The sequence below is a fragment of the Crinia signifera genome, chromosome 6, assembly GCF_055691185.1.
Source record: "Crinia signifera chromosome 6, ASM5569118v1, whole genome shotgun sequence".
Lineage (NCBI taxonomy): Eukaryota > Metazoa > Chordata > Amphibia > Anura > Myobatrachidae > Crinia > Crinia signifera.
This window is the reverse complement of record NC_139222.1, coordinates 229,075,695-229,100,854: the sequence shown is the minus strand read 5'-3', so window position 1 is coordinate 229,100,854 and position 25,160 is coordinate 229,075,695. Positions and strand designations below refer to the sequence as shown.

Below are 25,160 nucleotides of genomic sequence, written 5' to 3'. Positions count from 1 at the left end.
GCATCGCATGCCATGTACCCGATGGCATGCGATGCGATGCAACGCGATTTTGACCCCCTATACGATAAAAAATCGTATAAGCACCCTAAAGGGTGCTTTTGAGCACCCTAATGGGTGCTTACAATGTTAAATGCACCCCTTCGCCACCCCCCCACTATAAACGTGAACCCGAAGCGTGGCGAGCGCAGCGAGCCCGCGAGGGGCGGCGGTACGCGTCCTACGACCTTTTCATACCCCCACTATCCACGTCGGCGTGGAGTTGAGAATAGAATAGTGTGGCGAGCGCAGCGAGCCACCGAGCCCGAAGCGTGGCGAGCGCAGCGAGCCCCTTCACAGGTAAACGCGTCTCTTCGCGGGCTTCACAGGTATCCGCGTCCCCTCGCGGGGCTTGCTGCGCTCGCCACGCTCCGGGCTCAGTGGCTCGCTGCGCTCGCCACACTATTCTATTCTCAACTCCACGCCGACGTGGATAGTGGGGGTATGAAAGGTCGTAGGACGCGTACCGCCGCCCCTCGCGGGCTCGCTGCGCTCGCCACGCTTCGGGTTCACGTTTATAGTGGGGGGGTGGCGTGGGGGTGCATTTAACATTGTAAGCACCCATTAGGGTGCTTAACATTGTATAAGCACCCATTAGGGTGCTTATACAATGTTTATTCGCATCGCATCGTATGGCATTGTATGCCATGTACAATGGCATACAATTTCAAAATTGTATGCCATTGTGCACTATCGTACGATATCGTGTCGCATCGCATACCATCGCATGCGTTATGGTATGCGATGCGATGGGCGCCGCCAAAATACACAAGTACCGGTAGCACACTTGGCTTCAGGTCAGGTTGGCAATACATTACATATCATGTACAGCCCACTGCCAAAGACTTGGAATATAAGTTCTGACTTTTTTTTTAGGAGAACTAAGTACACCTCCAATTACACTGAATGCTCTAAAATCTGGAATGTAGGAAAAAGATAACTGTTCATACACAAAAAGTGTTGATTAACTGTTTCTCGACTACTGTCACTTAGTGGAGTGCTGATAACCAATTTAAGGCCTGATTCTGGTTCATTAGGGCCCCGGCATATTCACACTGGAGTCCGATGTTTAGCCTCTGGGCTGCTGTGTGGACACCTTCAGGAACTTGCACAGGGGGGTGGGATGGAGGCAGGCAGGCGGCGTTCGCATGGGGACGCCATGCATTCCCTGGGTGTTCACACAAAAATGGTGGGTATTTATGCAAAATGTCCATTCGCAATGCGGCGGAGATGTGTGCACGGCGGCGGCAGTAAAAGACTCCCTAGACAGCAAATTTACGCTGCTTAGTGAGTAAACCAGAATCAGATCCTTAATGAGATGGGAATGTCACAGCAGTATGAAAAAATGGGCCAATCTAAATGTACTTTGTTAGATTTTAGGCATACTTCATAGTCCAAATTACAATTAAAAAATTCCCCAAAAAATATATTTTTCAAAGCGCTGTGATTTCCTTCATGCATAGGATGTTGGTGATCACCGATATGCAAGCTGTGTGTGGCGGATGCGATTAATTCATCCTGCCCCAAGGCTTAGTACATAGACCACTATATTATCTTTAAACAGCCTTCCACACCTTAATACATATCCCTATAAACTTACAAGTTGTGAGTGCGTGCGTTTTGTGGGAGCACAGGAACAGCTGAAGGCACAAATGATGAGATATTTAGCACTTTGGAAAAAACTCTTCTATATCACTTGCAACCAGACACGATTGCCTACTGCATGTTACCTTATTTATAAATGTTACCTTATTTATAAATGTAGGTCCTCTAGCTACTGACATACTATATTATGTGTGTTTGTAGGATTCACTGGAATTGACTCTGGATATGAGAGGCCAGATGCCGCAGAACTTGTCCTGAAGACAAATCTTCACAGCGTAAACGACTGTATCCATCAGATAGTGGAGCTGCTACAAGAGAAGGTGAGATAACATTTGAATGCATTAGCAAAGATTGAGATATCAACTTCTTCTACAAAGTCTTCCTAAGCATATAAACATAAGACATGATTTTATACTCTGACATACTGTAAACACTAGCAAGCCATGAGCCAGCAGGGCGGGGCCTGGATTCTGTATGGGGTGTGGCCTAACTGCAGGGGTAAGTAGCACCCACATAAGGTATGCCAGTGCTGAGGAGCATGGGCATGAGAACCAGGGCTGGTGAGCATACTTGCATACGTTTTTAAACTCCTATTTTTTTCGTACAGTTTTCTTTTTGTGCCCTAAAATCCTAAAATGCTAATATAACGAAGCAGCAAATTATTTGCTTAAAAACAGATTGTTTTTGTACTGTAGCTGACTAGGTAAAGTAGAATCCTACAGATTTATTGTATCATTCTATTGGCATTAGAGGGTGCTCCTGTGCTATCTCCACATTACCTTTACTGAGGCATAGGGTATCCTTACCAAGGTGGCCACCAACGGTTGCTACTGCGCATCTTTCCACAGTTGTGTAGTACTCAGCTCCAGGAAACTATGGGGCAGAAGTATTAGTAGCCTGGTAAGGTGATAAAGTGGAAGGTGATAAAGCCAATCAGCTGTGTTTGAAAAATAACAGTCAGAAGTTAATTGTCTGGTGTGTTATCACCTTCCACTTTATCACTAATTTATCACTGTACCAGGTTTATTACATTTGCTTGATATGCTGCATATATCGCTAAGCGGATGATCATCTGTATGGTGTGCTTCAAATCCGCTATCTGCTGTAATTATTGTTAGTACGGCTGTACACCTGAATACTGCAATAGGCCCATTTGTGCAGGGTATGCATCTGTGTATGTAGGCCTGCTCATATACAGTAGACATAAAGCCAGAGTCCATGGTAGTGCAGCTGGTGCCTGAAAACTTGTTTAAAACTGGGCACACGTTAGACGATGTGAACCCGGTCAGTTGTCCTGAGCGACGGGACCTGTTGGAGGACCGCCATCTGCAGGTGCATACAGACTTGCTGATGCCAGGCACGCGGATCGACGATGGTCGTTATTGTGCAATAAAATTAGGTTCGCTGTATTACGTTACTTCCGTTGGTGTTTACTTTTATTCATCCTGTGTATACCACAAATAGTACACACATATCAAAAGTTTTAAGGCACATCTAAGACTTTGTGGTAAACACTGTTCTTTCAGAAGTAATCATTGGGATGTTTATAGCGCTGAATGTAAAGTATTGCGATTTTGTTTAAGATGCTGACATATGTTTTTTAACCTGCAGATAAATAATCAGGAAACTGCTAAATCCTTTCACGGAAATAGAACTGTGATTCATTCATTTCAATCAATACAGAAATGTCAGATTAATTACATTAAAGCATCAAAGACAATTTATCAAGACTAATATTCCCACAGAGAATCTTAACATCGACTAAGATCTTTATTAATGCAAGGCTGCATTTTAATTTAATATGAATGAGAGCCCCATCTTAAGCTACCACTAAACCTGTATTTCAATATGCTATATTGGGATGTTCAGCTGGTGGGCCCCAAGGACTCATGGGGTGCGTGTACTGTGCTAATTTCAGCACTTCAGTTGCTGTGTGGATGTACTAAGATTTGAGAAAATGGAATGTAATAAACTACCAACCAACTAGCTCCTAGCTGTCATTTTTCAAACACATTGTGTAATGTGACTCTTAGGAGTTGATTGGCTGGTACTTTATCACTCTGCACTTTATCACTTATCAAGGCTTAGTACATCTGGCCCGATAAGGCACGGAATGGTACATTAACTCATGATTATGCAGTTCTAAGTAAGAAATTGCTGCAGATTCGCATGAAATTGTTAACTGGGTAAATTAATAATATTGTGTGGCTTTTTTTTGTTGCATCCACATATACATACATATACATACATATATCGGGGGGGGTTTAATTGGGAGTAAATTAATCTGCAAGGTGCAGTTTTGCCCCTTGGCAAAAATCATGTTGCAGGGTGGGAAGCGGAAATTAAAATGTATTGTCAGGCTTGTTGGGGGAGAGATTCTTGCTAAGCAGTGACGGATCCTTCTTGAATGAGTGGGGGCTGCCCGTGATGTCTGTAGACTGTACCCGCATTGGATCTTGCAGGTGCTGATGTAGTGCACACACTGTGCAATTCTGACTAACGTTCTATTAGGTTTTGACTATATAGTCAAAATCTAATAGAATTCGACCCCGATGCGCGCTCCTGTTTAGTGAAAATCGAACAGAAAACATAGACTGTGCAGGTAAGATAGCTCTGTACTATATACTCGAAATCGAATGCGTTTTGCTTGCCGTGCGATTCGTTCCTGATACAATACCGATCTAATCGGGATGGAATGGTAAGGCAATCGCATCGTGTGTACACACCTTGCGCATGCACAGAAACACCTGGCAGTCTAGCACATGTGCATCAGCACCAGCTTCTATGGACTGCATCTGCTGGGGTACAAGCTATCAGAGAAAATGGGAGAGGCTTCTTAACAGAAGCATTCTATTTTTGGATTGCAGCCTGGACTGGCAGCCCCAGGTGGAGAAGGTACCTCACCCTGGGATTGGCTTATTTGTGTGTGATTAGCAGAGAGTGCTGCCAATGGGAGCACACTGCCATTGAAGTCCGTACAGCACAGTGTTTGGGATACATTTACTAAAGCTTCTAAAAATGAAAAGATGAAAGAATGATTTGGAGTGTACACGCAATACTACGGCACTCTCAGATGCCTTCGTTTTGCGTGTTCCTGTATATTTCAACAGCTTGTCCTACATTATTGTGCTCAGCGTCAGATCACTATTCCTTTCTCTAAATTTATTACCTTGGTTATAGCGCGGTGTGTACCTCCAATGTACAACTAAAATGAAGAAATATGTTCACTTAATATATACCATATACCGTAGATATATATCATTACACTAATTAGCATTGCCATTTCAGCCAATGAGTACAGTATGTAAATGATTTGGATTGGGACATGTTAGTGTTTATAACAAGGATTCAGATGATGTACATCTTCTATGCAGGCAATTGTCCCATCAGGAGCTACAAAGGAAGTCCATGAATTGTTTGTACCTGAGAATAGGTTTGATCAGGTCCTAGAAGAAGCCAATAACTTGCCTTCAGTCAAGATTACAAAGGTAAAATGTTTCAAAATCATCTCTGTGAGTGAAGAGTCCTGAACCTATATACCGGTGTTTCTCCAAATTCAGTGGAGACAATGGGGGAAATTTACTAAGATGGGAGTTGTAATTTACATGGGATGTTGCTATGGGCAATCAAACAAAATCTACTTCTTATTTATTCAGAACCTTCTAGTGGATAATAGTATCTGATTGGTTGCCCATAGCAACATCCCATACAACTCTCATCTTAGTAAATTTTCCCCAATGAGTCTTAACAGTGCAGGATATTCCTATGCAGCAATCATTACTGACCGACACATTTTAAAATATCCACAAGTGATACTAATTATCTCAATAATGGTGGGGCACTTCATTTTTCTTTATGGTCCAAAATGCAGGTTTCAGCATATATTTTGTGACAAATTTATTCAATATTAATGCCCTGATAGGGCTGCCGAACCAATGTCATCTTCAGATGGTGTTGATTTCTGGAGTCCCATTACTTCCTATGGGTGGAGATGAATGTCACTGCAAGCTCTGTGGCCACATGCATGCGCGACCACAGATCAATTTGTGATGAGTTAGATATTTAGTCATCGGGGGGGGGACCTTATGGGGCTCCACATGGGGCAATTTCAGGGCATTTTCTAAGTGATCTCACTAGATTGCTTAGAAAATGCCCCTACACCGCTTCATGTGTAGGGGCCATAGCGATACGTGGCCCCGCACATCGGCCTTACCTGTGAGTGCTTGGCTCTGGGGCATGTGCAGTTTGACAAACACGCAAGAAGCATCTGCATAACAGACTTGCATTCAGCATTGGCCCCTGTATGTCACAAAAAGGGGCCAATGCTGAATGCAAGTCTGTTATGCACGAGTCGGACAGACCTCGGTGCATGCAATGCAAATGGCCAGTTTTTGAATCTTACGTATGCATAGACACACATTTACACATTTCTATGTATCAGAATTATACAGAACTCTGGATCTGACTTTATGCAAAAATGGGTGTTTCAGGGCGACAACCATGTGATCTTATGGTACCACCTTGATATCTAGAAGTGTGGTGGGCAATCTCTTATGAGTCATATGACTTTAGAAGGCAAACCTGTCTCTGACGATGTTGCAGCTACTGTAATATATGATTTTATCATAGGAATATGGGCGCATGCAGTTATTTTATATACAGCTTTCTACCTGTATTAACAGATTTGGGGATTTTAATTAAATGCCATCATGTTTGTCCAGGTGGACCTCCAGTGGGTGCAAGTGCTGAGTGAAGGTTGGGCTACACCGCTCAAGGGCTTCATGCGTGAGAGAGAATACCTGCAAGTCCTTCATTTTGACACCCTTTTAGATGGTAATGCTTATTTTGTTTTATATTGTGTTCTTTATTGTTTTGAATCAATATGTCAGTGTCATGAACAAGCACAGTGCTCATAACATGGCAAATACTGCCCTATGAAGGGTCCCCTTTATGGTGTAATACAGTAAAGTAACAGAATATCTATATCTGTAACAGAATGATAAAATGATTGCGTTTATGGCTACACTTATCCCTTTAGTAATATGAGGCCTATCAGAATTGTTAGCGCAGTCACCAGTAAGAAGATACATGTTCATTAGTTTCATTCAGTAGCTTTATGCTGAATGGTTGTGCGTAGCCTTGGCTATCCTGCATACTAAGGTCGGGATGTATTAACATACATTGCCGCCCTCGCCACGCCCCTGCCACGATGCTAGCGCATATGTACACCTCCTGGGCTCTGCGGCGGTACCCGGCATCTCCTCCTCCCCCCTGCAGCCGGAAGGACATCCCGGCTGTGACAAGTTGCTGAGAGGGGGAGGAGCAGAAGCACGGAGGACGGGGAGGGGGGGTAGGAGTCTGGAGCGGGCAGCTGGCAGCGATAGAAGCCCATAGGTTTCTATAGGGTATCGCCACCCAAAGGTAGCCCCCACCGAATCCCCTAACTAGCATGCGAGGGGATGTGAACTCGAAGCGGAGAGAAATCACCCCATGGTTGCTGAGTCTGAACTGACCTTTATTTCCGCCGTTGATATATTTATACCGGTCGACCTGCATGTTCTAAATGTCATAGATAAGAGTTGCAGTCTCCCCTTTCCACCTTCAGACAACTCTAATCTGTTACAGGTCTGTATATCCTCCCCTGCAGCTTTCTTTACCCTCCCTTATCGATAACGAGTGGATTGTGATTGGATTTCAATCATAATCAATAGCTCACCCATGGACAGCTTTCTTGTGTATATGTCAGTCCAGCGTCCTAGGTTCTAGAATGACAAATATTTATTTCTACTACTCAATCTAGATAATATTTGCTGATTAGATGTTCACAGTATACGTTATCTATAATGCGATTTATCCAAACTGTACTTTTCTTTAGATGCCATGCATAACTCAGATTTATCATTCCCAAAGTTTCTTGGTGAGTTTACTTTGTTGTACAGGTATTTGTACCAAATCACGTTCAGCCGCTTAAATTCCAAAGATCCGCGTACAATGGCAATGCCAGTCATTTAATTTTGCTGGCACATAGATTGAAGTGAGTTGCACTTGTAGAATAATAGCACAGCATCTTCCTAACGAAGACCCATTCTGTAAATGCAACTCACTTAGTGTAATGACAAGTACTATCTGATGTAAAGATGAATGTTCTAGATCAATCCTATTGCACGTCATACGTCAGTTTAATTTCATTATTTTCAAATAACAAATGCATCAGTATAGGGGTGGTATATATTACATTAGTTATTACACAATTTAACAAAAAACAGTGAATTTAAACATAAGAAATCTATTATAATGCAAAACTCATTACAACAAATGTACCATCCCTATACTGTATTCATTAATTCTTAATTTTTTAAGGATGGCCTACATCTAACATAGGGGGAAGATGTAGAGTCTCTCATTAGTCCACTTCACCCTTTGATGGATTAATGCCACCTTTCAATAATCTGTGTACCAAATGGAGCTTCATATTAACATTTATAGTGTACAGCTATCACAATAAAGGCAATTGCTCGCTCAACACTAATATAGCACAATACTGTAGTTCTGTGACATTGCCATAAAATTGGACACGTAAAACAGAATCATAATAACTGTACACTATAAATGAGCCATGTTCCTTATAGATATGGAGCTGCTACAAAATCGGACTATTGATGATTAGCAATGCATTTTTATTATTCGGAGTTGTATGTGTTTAACTTTGTTTATTTATTTTCAGCATTTCCAACAAGTGTCCACGTCCCTTATTAGTATACTACTAAGCCCGCTCGAAGCAAATGCATCGAAAGCTAGTCCGCTACCTTGTGATTGCCCGTATTTGTGCATGTGTGAGATAGATAGAGATGCAGTTTCACTCGCTGCCAACAGATGGCAGTGTTTCCAAGACACACAAACAGACACTAGACATATACCTGTATATAGATGATCAGCAAATACAGGGACAGTCATACCAAATTATTGGGATCTTTCCACATTTGGCCTGTTGAGAGATACTTACAATATCTGCATATTAAACCAATACAACTTCTGACACTAATGGCAGCTTAATACAGGTCTTTTTTAGTAAGCAAACTAATTCCTATTATTTTAGACTAGAGATGTGCGGTTCAGTTTGGACTTGGTTCTTCCCGCCAAATTTGAACCTCAAATTGAGGCTAACATCATCTTTCCACAAATACTTTTTGGGATAGCCAGTGAAAATCTAGTTGTCCCTGAAAGATGACGTTTAGCCTCATTTTCAGATTACATTTTGGCATGAAGAACCAAGTCAAAACCGAACCGTCATGTCTATATTAGACTGTGCTGCATAACAACCTCAAAGGTCATACTATAGCTTTAGGTGATCTAAATGATGAGTGTTATATATAATTAAGGGATACGGTCCCTAGTATGAAGGTCGACATAAATAAGGTTGTCCACTGAAGCTCGACAGGGTTGGAAGGTCGACAAGAGTTTAAAAAAAAAGAAATAAAAAAAAGGTGGTATTCAATACCCTACTAGGGCGTGAAGGGATAATTTTATATTTAATGATGAAAGTAATCTCAGCACTGCAGTACAAACCGGCCATTTATATCACAAATGTAAATGTCAGCAGAATCCTGGAGCATTTATTTAGTGGCAGTGAAATGAGCGGAATTCTCTTTGATTCCGTCCGTGGACAGCTGCTAGAACCTTTGTCCTGAACTTGCACGTTGTATTAATAAATAGATTGTGTTTTCAGGGGGTGTCATCAACCTGAGCATTCCCATTGTGCTGCCTGTCACCAGCGAAGACAAGGAAAGACTAAGTGACAGTAAAGATTTTGCTCTGTCGTATAATGGGAAAATCGTGGCTGTTTTGCGGAACCCAGAGTTTTTTGAGCATAGAAAAGAAGAGAGATGCGCACGAGTGTGGGGCACTACTTGTTCTCAGCATCCGCATGTCAAAGTAAGTGTACACGGTGACTACAGTTATATGTGTTAGAATAGAATATAGTAATCTAACGGGTGCTGTAATGGATTGTTACCTGGGATTAACTAAAGTATCACTTATAATTAAAAAATAAGACTTATTAATATACTGTATATTATACTTAAAAATATAATTAATTTGTGTGTAAGATGTGTAGAAATGGTACAGATACCAGGGAAGAGACCAATCCCCCAACAAATGTCAAGAGTGTTCACACCTAGTTCCAAAATACTTATGGAATAATATAGTGCCATGTCAGTACACAGGGGCTGTGCAAAAACATGTAAAGGCCACAGCTGCCGGATTGTGTATTGAGATGCCCACTGGAGGCGTCTGAGATCTGCCGTTTTTTTTTTAGATGCAGACATCGGACCCTATGGTCATGCAGCATGGTCGTCAGAAGATTTGAGAGCCATGTTTTTTGCAATGGGATCGCAGCCGCAGCTTGTGAAACAGTCATGGAACAGTCACAATTTAGTCTTTTTTGTTTTTTTTTGAGACCCAAGTGCATGATTTTAGATTTTTGGGCATTAAACCATGGTCAGATGTGCAAGGAACCAATAGGAAGTGTGAGTTCAAAGCCTACTATAAATTGCTGTAAGCAGTGCATACATGGTGAATGTGGCTTGGAGAAGGGGAAATGCTTGCAGCAAGTATTATTTAGTACAGTCGGCACTACACGTGCAGTGTAAATAACTTGCCCAGGTGCCATTAGAGGGTACTGTTAGACGCCGTCCCAGGCGCCGCCGCTGTCCTAATCCATCAGCAGCTTCTGCGCTGCTAGGACGCCGGCCATCTTCCTGGGACGCATCACTGGCAACGCCCCGAACTTCCGCCGCGGCCGTCTCTGCAGGGGGAAGACTCTGCAGGACGGACCGGATGTGACGTCACACAGGGGGCGGCAAATTCAAAATATAAGCCGGCGTCTCTCTCAGACAGACGCCGGTTATAGCGTTCTGTCAGCCTGTGTCAGATCGTGTTCCTGGTCCTGGTTCCTGCCGGAAGCCCCGTCTTTCTCTTTACACAGTTTTGACACACGGTGTCACTGGGCATTATTGCCATTTCTTTATATAACATCTCATTAGCATTGTTGCCATTTTACGTTATCTTCTTCTGGGCATTGTTGCCATTTCTTTATATAACATCTCATTAGCATTGTTGCCATTTCATTATATAACATCTCATTAGCATTGTTGCCATTTCATTGTATTATATCTCACTTGCATTGTTGCCAGTCAGTGTCACCCGCTCAGCCTTATTTCTTCTTTGGGCTTCTGGGAGTACCCCGGTATAGGGATTTAGCTAGCTTGTGCCCCTTGCTCTCTCCTGGCCTCGGCGGACGTGTTGTCATTTCCTAAGACCTGCCTGTAGCGGAGTGGGGCGGACCTAATTCGCCCTTCAGCCGAGACGGGCCCAGGTGAAGCCTAGCACCGCACACGTCCGTCGATTCCAGTCAGAGGCAACGGAGTTAGGGTACCGGGGATACTCCCAGAATCCTTACAGGTACACTAGAAAAAGAAAAGAAAAAACTGCGGCACTCACTTGACTTTGAAGGAAGACAGGACATCAGTGTCATGTCCTGAGTTTTCCTTCAAAATCCTTCAATGTCCTGTGACGCATCCATACAAACACATATATATTTTGAAAATCCGCCCCCATATTGATAGAAGTAGATAAGTAGATAGACAATAGCCCACAATATCAAAACACAGTAAGTAGCAGTAGCTCTCTAATTCCAAAGCCATCCTCTACTCATTGCTCTCCCCATGTTCCTACAGATCACATCAGCGCCCTGGGTTGACTCAGGGCCGGCAGAACCGTTCAGCACAGGGATGCAAAGCAGGGAGGAAGTGGGCTAAGGAGGTGATCATCCCGCTGTGCAGTCCTGCTGCTGTCCGCTGCACCTGTCACACTATATGACAGGCAGCTATTCTTGTAGTCTGTAGTTCCAGCGATTCATCATTTGGATTACTTTAGCAAGCCACCAAGCATATGTATAAAGCAGGCATTAGATTAGCTCAAACAGAATTGTAAACATGACCGCTTGAGGTCTTATCTTTAAAATCCAATGTGGAGACAGAGCTGAAATCAAAAAGCACACATCAGGTTCCACCCTTTTTTTAAATCTTGTATGATGATAGTTGCCAATTTGGCCTCACACCAGGAGGGGTCATGGGGGTGTGTATGTACTCAGCACCTTCTAACAAATTTTGGAAAAACACCATTCAGGGAGCTTTAATCATTAACTAGTTGTTATTTTTTTTTAGATTTGATTTTGCAATGTGAAATAGGCCTTAAATGAACTTACACACTTCTATTTCCTTTTATTAAATGTATCTAGAGTGACAAAAGATATCACAGCACTAAAGTGTCACAGATATAACCTAACAATGGCTATAAACCAATAAGTCATGACTGTAATCAAGAGTAAAAGCACAATGATATAGCAAACAATAAACTCATTAAAATTATATATATGTATAACCAATGTAATGGGGACTATAAAATAAAATTGAACAATCATGAAATAATAAATATAACAAGACAAAGGAGATATTTATTAATACCCCTTTCACACAGAAAATGAAATACCCGGGTGAAGCAGTTCCACCCGGGAATTTCATTAAATACACGGGTCCTTTTTCTGTGTGAAAGGGCACACCCGTGTCGTAAATTGACCAGGGTCGAGGACACGGGATTTATGACCCGTGTTGACCCTTTCACACAGAAGAAATACCAGTGTTGTTCAGCAAATTACCGGGTAGATTTTCAACCCGGTAATTTGTTCTTCTGTGTGAAGGGGGGTCAGGCTGCTCCCGGCAAATTGACACGGCATTTGAAATGCCGTGTATTTGCCGGGATTTCCAGACTTTTCTGTCTGAAAGGGGTATTAGTAACATTTGCTTAAACAGCACCTGCATATTCCTTTGTGCTTTAAAATTTGAACAATCAATTTGATTAGGAACAATGCCAGTGCCTATAACATTCAGTGCTGTAACACATACATCCCCATAGATGAAGAACCATGTACAATGTCCACTTTGGGGCTTATTCTGATTTAATCAGTCCACCGCGCATTTGCATGGGGCGAGCGGCCATGGCGAACTGCCTAGCAGTGCGAGCGAGGGGCATGGGGCAGCGGCAGGGGGCAGAGCCCATGGGAACACCCAGTATTTCATGGGCGTTACCATGCAAATGGCCCGGGTGACGCGGGTGCTGGGGGTGGACAGCTGATGTCAGCTGCCCACCCGCTTCCCGCACAGGGCGCTTGTAGAGGTAAGACGCTGCGAGCGCTGGAAAAATCATTCGATTGTCGGAGACCATAAAATGATTTCTCCCCAGCACCCAAGGTTGCAAATGTATGGAGATTGCGGTTCGCAAACGGGGGGGGGGGGGGGGGGGCTGCCATGCGTGCGGCTTTTGGTGGACTCGCAAGGCTGCGAAATTCTCAGCCTTGCGAGTCAACCAGAATAAGGGCCTTTATGTCGACGGCACACAATCCCATAAAGTATCAAGTGGGACAAAGGGCGAATTGGCCATAGGTCTCACTGGGAAGATTCCTGGTTGGATTACATGTATATGACGCCTGCATTCCGTACTTCCATTTCTGCAGTACAGCAACTCTGCCATCCCGTGATGCTGCCATGGCTACACCGCATGTCATACCTCTGGCCACAGTCAGGCCACAGCTACAAAATTTTCCAGGGCCACTTTTAGTTCCCAATCCGCTTCTGGTCCCGAGCATTTCAGATAAGGGATACTCAACTTGTATTAAATTTCATTTAGGATCATATAACATGTAAAGTACATTATAATATTATAATTTGTACACTATGACAGACAGTTAGCATTCTAGTTACTGATCTGCAATACAAGGAGTATGCTAGTAACTGACATACAATACATGGAGCATTCTAGTGACATGTACAATACAGGAAGCATTCTATTAACTGACATAACATACAGGGATCATTCAAGTGGCTGTCATACAACACAATAAGCATTCTAGTGACTGACATACAATTCAAGGAGCATTCTAGTGACTGACATACAATTCAAGGAGCATTCTAGTGACAGATGTACAACACAGGGAGCATTCTAGAGAACAATGTACAATGCAGAGATAACTCAACTACCTGTATGTGCCAGGTTCTAGAACCCTTTATACAATTTGTCCCATTATAAATACACAGAGCATTCTAGTGTCATCTTTACAGTACACACAGCATTGTAATGTGATATGATATTTGTTGCTTATATTGCAATCCTTATAGAACCCATTAGGGAGACGCACCAATAATAGACAGTGAAGAATAAACCAAACATTTTTCCTTTCAGATGGTGCTGGCAAGTGGAGATTGGCTGGTTGGTGGAGAACTTGAGGTTTTGGAAAGAATCAGGTGGGAAGATGGTTTAGATCAATACCGTCTTACACCTCTTGAGTTGAAACAGAAAGCTAAAGAAATGAATGCAGGTAAAAGAATGTTATGTTGGCTTAGTCTCTCACTTGTTACAGGATGGTTATTACAACATACAAAAGTTTGCAGTTTGGTGGGCACAAGGATATTTGAAAATCTAATTTATTGAAGACGTTGAAGTGGACTACTAGGTTTATTACTAGAGCTACCAATTTTTTCAAAGCTGCATCCATTACATCTCTAGTGGCTTTACTTCTTTAAAACTGATCTTGAAGCGTGTAGACCAGATGTTCCCATACGCGGTCCTTAAGGTACCCCAATGGTATATCATGGCTCAGTACAGGTGGTAATATCAGATTGATTGAGGTGCTAATTCAGTCACCTGTGGCCAAGCGTGGATATATATTACTTAAACCCTGGATCGTTCGGGTGCCTTTAGGACTGTGTTAGGGAACCTTTGGCAGAGTCTATATGGCCAGAAGATGCATTTATATGTGAGCATTGATTAATGCAAAACTAGATTTCCTACACTAGCCAGGAGCTACAAAGAGCAGTACAACAAACAATATAAAAGAGATTCACTACAAGAAATAGGGGAATCCCAGGAAGTAGAAATGAAGATTGCAGACATTATATAGCATTCCGTGTATTGCTGTGACTGTGTGACCACCTGCTTCTTTGTTACATACATTTATTTACCCCTAATATGAACTGGAGACAGACAATACATGTATGATACACGCATTTATCATGCTCCTACCATTCATTCCACATGACGGGCTGGATGTAATGGGGTGTAATGATCTCAGTTTTTTAAAGGATCAGAGTCACGGACCTACCGGACGCTTCTCCAGATACGTCAATCTGAGTAGCATCGGCTGTGACTTGGGGTCACAAGGGGTTATACATATACAGTATTTTGCCACCAGCAAAGCTTGGTTTAGTGCTACCACTGCACAAGGTACGCTTTGCTCGCACCTGAACACACAGTATAACGGGAAAAACTGGTTAGAATAAGCCACACTAGGCTTGAATCATAAGAGCACATAATCAGGACTAGAAAAGTAAATTATTTATTTCCAAGAAAACTCCAGAGCTTTAGTTACAAAAATGGTTATATATATTTTAAGAATATACACAGAGTAGTACAATCTCAAACAAAATAAAAGGACATAAAACCTAACTCACTTACTCAAATGATGTTAGGTAATTCTGTTGTGGGGGACTTTCACTAAATGGGTGGTATGCTAATTTCGAGTGTGTATCTGTGGTCCCTAAGAAATGCACTCCATTCCCAGTGAAAAGGGACAGATATAGCCCTCAGCTGCAGCAGCTCCCACCCTTGGAATTTTAACCAGCTCACTGCTGGACAATGGACCCTGTAATAAGCCAACCCCCTCACCTAAGTATCTGTCATACCACTTTCACACCAGAAAATGCAGGGACTTAAGGCCCCCATACACTATGCGATTTTGGTCCGATTTCATCCGATTTCGGCACTTGGTGCCGATAATCGGATGAAATCGGCCCAAAATCGTATGTGTGTGATGTCTGATCCGATCCGATGCGCGGTCCCGTGCGCATCGGACCGGATCAGGGAGGTCGGACGGTCTGTACATACGATCACGTCCGACCTCCCTGTATGCATATGCCTGCCACCTGACAGGCATATGCATGCAGACACCGGGCGGGCAGCGGGTCCCTGAGCACCGGCTGACTGACCTGGCCGGGCGGTGGTGCGTGCGGGCAGCGGCCAGCGGTGGTGGGGGCGGGCGGTGGGTGCGGTGAGCGCTGCTGACCTGGCCGAGCAGTGTACTTACTTACATAGCAGCAGCGGGGACGGGCAGCGCAGTGGCGGCTATTATATTTTAAAAATACTTGTCAAATGACCGGCCGCTCTCTGATTGGCTGAGAGCTCTCCGGCCAATCAGAGAGCGGCCGGTCATTTGACAAGTATTTTCAAAATCTAATAGCCGCCACTGCGCTGCCCGTCCCCGCTGCTGCTATGTAAGTAAGTACACTGCCCGGCCAGGTCAGCAGCGCTCACCGCACCCGCCGCCCGCCCCCACCACCGCTGGCCGCCCCCACCACCACCGCTGGCCGCCCCCACCGCTGGCCGCCCCCACCACCGCAGCCGCCGCTGCCCGCCACCGCCGCCGCTGCCCGCCCCCACTACTGCCGCTGCCCGCCCCCACTACTCCTCACCGCCCTGCAGCTCCCCGGGTTTTTTTTAACATGGGATAAATCGCATGCGATTTATCCCATGTAAAAAATGGCACATCAAGTGCCAAATTGTATGTGAGCCTCCCGGGGAGCTGCCGGGCGGCTCACAGGTAAATTGGGTCCGACTTGTCCCTAGGACAAGTCGGCCTAATGTATGGGGGCCTTTACAGTCCAGGTCTCTAGCAGGGACGTTCCCGGGTTGGCCCCTTTTCACACCGGCCTAGTCCCTGCTTTTTTATTGTGTGACGGGGGCAGCTGTGTCCAGACAGCAGGGTTCATGCGGTGGGTGGCGGAGAGCGTCCGGCCAGTCTTTTCAATATGTTTTCAAATCCAGCAGTGCTTCCCACCCCACTGCCTGGCAAATAGAGCTGCAGGTTCCCAGCTGCCGATGCGCTGATCCACGCAGTCTGAACCACAGGTCCCGCCACCTGCTGCCCGGACCCCCCTTCCTGGGTAATTTTCTTTCACATCAGCCAGAGCAACTCTGCTAGCTAGTAGGGTCGAAATTCTGGCAAATTTTCCTGGGAATTTGGCCAGGGAAACTTGCACACCAGCGCTAGTCACGGGCTGTGAGTTACAATGTTTTAAAAAACAACAACCCAGGCCTGATTTATGATGAGACCTGGTTTACAAGGGGTCTCAGAGCCTTATTTGATAACCTGACTCCTCCAGGAAACCGCTCCACATCTGTTCATCCCCATTGGGTTCACAGATAGGCCACAAGCTATTAATCTATTGAGGCGAAAATGAATCAACCTTTTACATACAATCACATAAGGCATTTGCAGAGATTTATCAATCCACTTATTATTTCTAGTTATGCTGGCATCAAATGGCGTCCAATCATGACAATCAGTCATTTACAAGGCAAAACCATGGCTTGTAAATGACATCCCCTTTAATAAAACGCATGAGTTTGGCCAGCTGGAATCGCACCCCATTACATCTGGCACAATAGAGCTCAGCATCAGTGTTTATAATCTCTTCTAGAATGGAGCAAGGAATTAAAAAAGTTACAGTAGCATGTGGTGATGGCCTATTGCAATGTGTACGTATAATATGGACAAATCTCCCTGTTCCAAATGATATATATATGCTGTATGTTAAACACAGTATAAATGTCATAGGAGTAGGGTTAATCCCAGGAGGGGATATGATTATAGTACATATAACATTTACTAGTAAGCCCGCTCAAAGCAAAAGCTTCGAAAGCTAGCTTGCTACCTTGCGCCTCTGTCTTTTTGCATGAGTGAGAGAGAGAAAGAGATGTAACTTCACTCACTTCCAACAGATGGCAGTGTTTCTGAGACATATGGATACTAGACATATATATATATATATATTTCAACAAGTGAGTATAGGCGCTGAACAGTTCACTGAAAATATCTCTGACCAGTGTTCCAAATGCCTCCTGTTCAGACAAACAGGGGTTAAGCAAGCACTCAAGCCGTTAATTTGTTGGCTGCAGCACCCTTCTCTGTGTAGCAAACTCCAGGATCCAAGGAGTGGAAAATCTGTACAAATTTCCCTGTTTGTACATATATATATATATATATATATATATATATATATATATATATATATATATATACATGATATTGAATACAAGTTTGTGCCATCAGAGTTTACCCAGAAGCCAGGGACACTGGCGTGCAATGGCACAGTGTAACGATCCCTTGTCAGTGGTATTTACCTGGTGATACTATACCTGTGTCCCATTCACATGCAAATTTAGCACATGTCATTAAAGCTGGGTACACATCTATACAATTCTTTTTTTTTGCAAGCGTTCGGCCGACCGTACTCCCGTCGGACCGTCCACAAACAACAGCCGACACGCGCGTACACACCTGTACAATTTACTTGCGACGTCTGATGTACTCCCGTCCAAACAGTCGCAAGAAAAGGATTGTACCACCGTACACACTCTCCCGATTTGGGCTATTCACACTTCACATGTGACCAAAATTATAATAATGGGCTGGGTTAGGGCAGCAGTCACCCTTTTACCTATTAAAAAAGAAACCGGCGTGGGGTCCCCCCCACTGCTGTAACCAGCACCAGGCTGAAGAGCCGGGGCTGGTATTAAAAAATCAGGAAACCCGACAAATAGGGCTTCGCTGATTTTTTAAAACCAGCCCCAGGCTCCAGGTCTGGGGCTGGTTCCCAAAATACGGGTGACAAAATGACTAGGGGTCCCCTGTATTTTAAGAACCAGCCCCAGGCCAAACCAGCCAGCAGGGTAATGTCACAGCCGGGGGGAGACTTTTTATACAATAAAGGGGTCCCCCCCCTCCAGGACTTACCTGACCAGGCTGAATCCTGGTGCTGTCCCCGATGCCCCTGGGCGGTGGGCATCGGGCTGATGGAATGGTGTAAAAAATAGAATAAAAACTATTGTCTTTTACTGTGGAACTATGAGTCCCAGCAAGCCTCCCCCGCAGGCTGTGACTTGGAGAACCACAAGTCCCAGCCTGCGGGGCATTAAAGGGCCCGCTGGCACTTGTAGTTCTACAGTAAAAGAAAGAGTTAAATAAACACACACTGACAACACAGAAAAAGAAAAATTTAATACATACATTACACACACATACTGATACTTACCTATCTTGAGCCCGTAGGTAGGTCCCAGGGTCCGGGGCTCCAGGGCTGAAGAGTCCGGGGTCCTGGATCCGTAGTAATCCAAATGGGTACCTGGGGAAGCAAATCCTTCTCACCTCTCCTCTGGCGTCCACCCCGGCATCTTCAATTCAAGACCTGCTGCTCCCGGCTGCTGGTACCCGCTCTGCTCCGCTGTATACTAGAGATGCAGAGGTCCTTCTCCCTCGGCGTCTCTCCTCAGAATGATTTCTGGCCAATCAGGAGCCAACTTTCTCGGCTCCTGATTGGCCAGAAATCATTCTGAGCAGAGACGCAGAGGGAGAAGGACCTCTGCATCTCTAGTATACAGCGGAGGCAGAGCGGGTACCACAGAAGCCGGGAGCAGCGCGTCTTGAACAGCAGATGCCGGGGTGGTCGCCAGAAGACAGGTGAGTTGGATTTCCTTCCCCAGGTACCCATTTGGATTACTATGGATCCAGGACCCCGGAATCTTCAGCCCTGGAGCCCCGGACCCGGACCAGCCCCGGAACCAAGCCACCGGACCAGACTCTGGGACCTACCGACGGGATCAAGATAGGTAAGTATCAGTGTGTTTGTGTAATGTATGTATGTATTAAACTTTTATTTTTCATATGTGTCAGTGTGTATTTATTTAACTATTTTTTTTCTGTGGAACTACAAGTGCCAGCGGGCCCTTTAATGCCCCGCATGCTGGGACTTGTGGTTCTCCAAGTCCCAGCTTGCGGGGGAGGCTTGCTGGGACTCATAGTTCCACAGAAAAAAACAATAGTTTTTATTCTATTTTTTACACCATTCCATCAGCCCTCTGCCCACCGCCCAGGGGCATCGTGGACAGCACCAGGCTTCAGCCTGGTCAGGTAAGTCCTGGAGGGGGGGGACCCCTTCATTGGGGGGGTCCCCACTCCCCCAGGGCCCCTGGCCAGGCTGACTGGTCAGTAGGGATGAATGTTTTGGCCGCGGGACCTTATATAATAAGTGTCCCCCGGCTGTGACATTACCCTGCTGGCTGGTTTGGCGTGGGGCTGGTTCTTAAAATATGGGGGACCCCTAGTCATTTTGTCCCCTGTATTTTGGGAACCAGCCCCGGACCTGGAGCCTGGGGCTGGTTTTAAAAAAATCAGCGAAGCCCTATTTGTCGGGTTTCCTGATTTTTTAATACCAGCCCCGGCTCTTTCAGCCTGGTGCTGGTTACGGCAGTGGGGGGGACCCCACGCCGTTTTTTTTTTTCAGTCAAAGCTAGAACGCCCACATGGGCGTTCCAGCTTTGTCAGTATAGTCGCAAGGATGGCAGCATATCGGTCGGACGTGCGTACACACTGCACTTTTGTACCGATATGGGGCCGTCCTGTCGGATGAAAATTAAACAGCAAAGAACCGTCGACCGACCGAGTATGGACGGTCAAGACAGTTTTTTGCCGTTTATCGGTTGGTAGGGACAGTGTACACACATATACAATTGAACGGCTGTCCGAACCAGAACGGAAGAACAGCCCGACAATTGTATATATGTGTACCCAGCTTAAGTCCTGTAACTTTCTCGGCTCCTGATTGGCCAGAAATCATTCTGAGCAGAGACGCAGAGGGAGAAGGACCTCTGCATCTCTAGTATACAGCGGAGGCAGAGCGGGTACCACAGAAGCCGGGAGCAGCGCGTCTTGAACAGCAGATGCCGTGGTGGTCGCCAGAAGACAGGTGAGTTGGATTTCCTTCCCCAGGTACCCATTTGGATTACTATGGATCCAGGACCCCGGACTCTTCAGCCCTGGAGCCCCGGACCCGGACCAGCCCCGGAACCAAGCCACCGGACCAGACTCTGGGACCTACCGATGGGATCAAGATAGGTAAGTATCAGTGTGTTTGTGTAATGTATGTATGTATTAAACTTTTATTTTTCATATGTGTCAGTGTGTATTTATTTAACTATTTTTTTTTCTGTGGAACTACAAGTGCCAGTGGGCCCTTTAATGCCCCGCATGCTGGGACTTGTGGTTCTCCAAGTCCCAGCTTGCGGGGGAGGCTTGCTGGGACTCATAGTTCCACAGGAAAAAACAATAGTTTTTATTCTATTTTTTACACCATTCCATCAGCCCGCTGCCCACCGCCCAGGGGCATCGTGGACAGCACCAGGCTTCAGCCTGGTCAGGTAAGTCCTGGAGGGGGGGGACCCCTTCATTGGGGGGGTCCCCACTCCCCCAGGGCCCCTGGCCAGGCTGACTGGTCAGTAGGGATGAATGTTTTGGCCGCGGGACCTTATATAATAAGTGTCCCCCGGCTGTGACATTACCCTGCTGGCTGGTTTGGCGTGGGGCTGGTTCTTAAAATATGGGGGACCCCTAGTCATTTTGTCCCCTGTATTTTGGGAACCAGCCCCGGACCTGGAGCCTGGGGCTGGTTTTAAAAAATCAGCGAAGCCCTATTTGTCGGGTTTCCTGATTTTTTAATACCAGCCCCGGCTCTTTCAGCCTGGTGCTGGTTACAGCAGTGGGGGGGACCCCACGCCGGTTTTTTTTTTCAGTCAAAGCTAGAACGCCCACATGGGCGTTCCAGCTTTGTCAGTATAGTCGCAAGGACGGCAGCATATCGGTCGGACGTGCGTACACACTGCACTTTTGTACCGATATGGGGCCGTCCTGTCGGATGAAAATTAAACAGCAAAGAACCGTCGACCGACCGAGTATGGACGGTCAAGACAGTTTTTTGCCGTTTATCGGTTGGTAGGGACAGTGTACACACATATACAATTGATTGGCTGTCCGAACCAGAACGGAAGAACAGCCCGACAATTGTATATATGTGTACCCAGCTTAAGTCCTGTAGCTTTTCTGCCCGCATTCCAAGGACTTGCCATTGTTCATTACTCTGCAAAGTACAGCATATATTTATAGTGTTATCTTTAGTTTGGTAGTTTGTGCCCAGCTATCTGAGTTATCAAGTGAAACCTAGATACTCTATAGTACCCTTTCACATTTGTACAAAGTACAGAGGAGAAACACCTTGGCATTCTACTTCTGTCACATTTATAACAGGGCATTAACTCATGTTACAAAGTACAGAACACAATGATAAGGTGCCTTTAATTAAATTGTTACAAAAGAAAAAAAAACTTGAAGGCAAAGTTGAAACGTTCTCATGGTCATGGTTTATAGGGCAAAATCAATGGGATGCAGTTTAAAATCAGCTTTATTGTACACAGACACATTGATTTGTGCAGGTGCACCTGCACTTTTTTTTATTAGTTATTATTTTTTGTGCATATAATTCCTATACACCAGCAGTTTCCAAACTCCGTCTTCAAGGAGGACTAAAGGTCACATTTTAAAGATCCACAGATGACCTGGATAACAAAAACCGTTAGGGGTCCTTGAAGAATGAGTTTGGGAAACACTGCTCTATACCATACAGAGCAAAACTAAGCACTGGGTAAAATGGGTGCTGGATGACTGACTGGCAGTCGGGATTCCAACCGTCATTACACCTACGTCGGAATCCTGACTGCTAAAACCCTGACAGACGGGTAGCGGCTATTCTCCCTCGTGGGGGTCCACGACCCCCATAGAGGGAGAATAGTATAGGTGGCAAGCGTAGCAAGCCACTGTGCCCGCAGAGAGCCCGCAAGGGGCTTCGTTGTGCTCCCGTCCCCCATAGAGGGAGAATACAATGGCCCCCCCCCCCCCCGCAGCGTGGCGAGCACAGTCAGGATCCCGACTGTCTGTGTTTTATACCACACTGGGGTAAAACACAATTGTAATCATATATAGAATTTGTTACAGAAAAAAGCAACGTAATATAATAAAAGTAGCAAAACTGAAAGGGCAACAGCAGCAGGAGTTATTATAGAAAGAAATTTCAGGCAGGTAGCACCATACGGCAGATAGCACCATCAGGCATTTACCACAATCAGATAGGTAGTAACATCAGGCAGGTAGCATTGTCAGGCAGGTAGCACCGTCAGGCAGGTAGCACAGGCAGGCAGGTAGCATCATCAGGCAGGTAGCACAGACAAGCAGGCAGGCAGGTAGCACCATCAGGCAGATAGCACTGTCAGGCATTTACCACAATCAGATAGGTAGTAACATCAGGCAGGTAGCATTGTCAGGCAGGTAGCACCGGCAGGCAGGTAGCACAGGGAGGCAGGTAGCATCATCAGGCAGGTAGCACAGACAGACAGGCAGGCAGGTAGCACTATCAGGTGAAAAGTCTTTCATTTTGTGTAAATACTCCTATTCTTTAATAAGTGCATTGCTACGCTCTCTGTGCATTCTGTGCCGCATTCCATCCCTCCTTGATGTAATCTCTCACCCCAGAAACAGTTTCCCCCTGTATAAGTGACTATGAGGAAAATGTATGATGCAGTAATAAGAGAGTGAGCCAGCGGAGAAGTTGCCCATGGCAACAGATCAGCTTTGAAGCTGATTGGTTAATTTGTATGCTATAAAATTATGTAAAGCAACTCGTCCACTGGCACACTTCTCCACTCTTATCTTATTATTGCTTCATACATTTACCCCTATGGGTCAGATGAAATAAGTCTTGGAGAGTGATCAACCCCTAACTGTCATGTTACAGGCTGTGTTTAAAAACGACATATAGGAGCTGATTGTTGGGGAGTTTATCTCTATCCATTTGATCAGTCTCCAAGGCTTAGTACATCTGCCTCATGGGAAAGATGTAATAAGCTTTGAAAAGTGATAAAGTGGAGAGTTATAAAGTACCAGCCAACCAGCTACTAACTGCCATGTTACAGGGGACATAATTAGTAAGCTTGGTGAAGTGATAAAGTGTCTGGTACTTTTTCACTGGCCAATCAGCTCCTAACTGCCAAGTTAGAGGCTGGGTTTAAAAAATGGGTTACAGTTGAAGCTGGTTGACTGGTCATTTAAACCTGTCCAAGTTTTAGTATATTTGGCCTTATGTTACTAGTTCAGTGTTTTAAGTGAACCCAACAGTTGGCGTCCCCAGCGCCTGGGATCACCTACTCTTTGCCGGTCCTTCTAAGCATTGTAACGTATAGCTACACCCACAAAAGTTCCACACACGCTAAACACTGTTCTGTTTGAACCTCATTTTTAATATGAGCCTAAATATTAATAAGAGTAACAGTATTTTCAGGGGGACCCTGACAACTTTATTAATAAAGGAGGTTGTAATAAAGTAGTGGGATGGTCTATTCCAGTGATGGCTAACCTTGACACTCCATCTGATGTTGAACTACACATCCCAGCATGCCCTGCATCAGTTTTAGCAGGGCCAAATAGCAAAACTGTGGCAGGGCATGCTGGGATGTGTAGTTCAACCATCTGGAGTGTCAAGGTTAGCCATCGCTGGTCTATTCGGTACTTTTCATGCTTCTGCAGAGTTTGTCCTTTTATAGTTTGCAGACACGTATAGACATGAGCCTAGTTTGGTCCACCCAGTACCCATCTTCTGAGCTCACTGGCTTGACTATCTAGGTTCCAGAAGTAAAACCAGGGGCCAAATGTAATAGGGTGAGAGTTTCAGAAACTGAGAGATTTGGTAAGAAATCACCATTTTTTAAAGCGGCAATCATTTACACTTCAAAATCAAACTGGTTTTGCAGTGTAAATGTTTGCAGCCTAAAAAATAAAAGGAGATTTCTTACCAAATCTCTCACTTTCTCAATCTCTCTTCCTATTACATTTCACCCCTGGGCTTTCTGCTTTGTAAATAAGATCTTTGCTGCTTTTCATTTGTAAATCATTTTGCAAAAATCTATTTTATGGGCTTCCTTTATGAAATTAATAAAACGAAAAAGATACTTCCAGTGATCTTAATACATTTAAAACAATATTTCATAACTCGTGTTTATTGGACAAGTCCCCAATCCTCCTCTAGTCCTTAGATGAACTGGTGAATGCAGCCATTTCTCCCAAACTCCTCCTCTTCTCTTACAGCATTGGCTAAAATCGAGGGTTTAGCCGTGTCATTTGTGTAATGAGAAATTGCAGAGCCTGGAATGTACTGCTGTTTCTTTTTATTTGCTTAATGTAGTAAAGTGGAGGAGGGGGAAATATGTCACCTGACTGTAATCTCTGTCCTACAGGCATTGTACTAGGGGGAGTTCACTGCTGTTCCGTGTTTGTTTTATGATAATCTTATCTAGTGCTGACTGTACAGCAGTGTTGATCAACATGTCCTTATATACCTCTGAGTAACAGAGTGTGTGTGTTTTGTGTTTGATCTGTAACATTGAGTAATAGCACTGCAGATCATTTTATTTACAGAGTTCTAATAACAGTAACCGTTAATAAATGCGTTTAATCACCTTCCTTTCTTTTATTT

General features: G+C 44.6%; 1 protein-coding gene across 2 annotated transcripts in view; it reads left to right on the top strand.

Annotated features, from left to right (window-relative positions):
- The window catches only part of PAPSS2 (3'-phosphoadenosine 5'-phosphosulfate synthase 2), an 89,870-nt gene that overhangs the window by 51,909 nt on the left and 12,801 nt on the right, over nucleotides 1-25,160 (top strand). The window contains exons 5-10 of one of the 2 annotated variants that reach the window (XM_083149066.1): nucleotides 1,843-1,961; nucleotides 5,016-5,129; nucleotides 6,363-6,474; nucleotides 7,517-7,558; nucleotides 9,368-9,573; nucleotides 13,936-14,071. In XM_083149066.1, the coding sequence (XP_083005192.1) occupies nucleotides 1,843-1,961; nucleotides 5,016-5,129; nucleotides 6,363-6,474; nucleotides 7,517-7,558; nucleotides 9,368-9,573; nucleotides 13,936-14,071 (729 nt within the window). The remainder of the gene's footprint in view (nucleotides 1-1,842; nucleotides 1,962-5,015; nucleotides 5,130-6,362; nucleotides 6,475-7,516; nucleotides 7,559-9,367; nucleotides 9,574-13,935; nucleotides 14,072-25,160) is intronic. The other variant, XM_083149067.1, reaches the window with a different exon arrangement.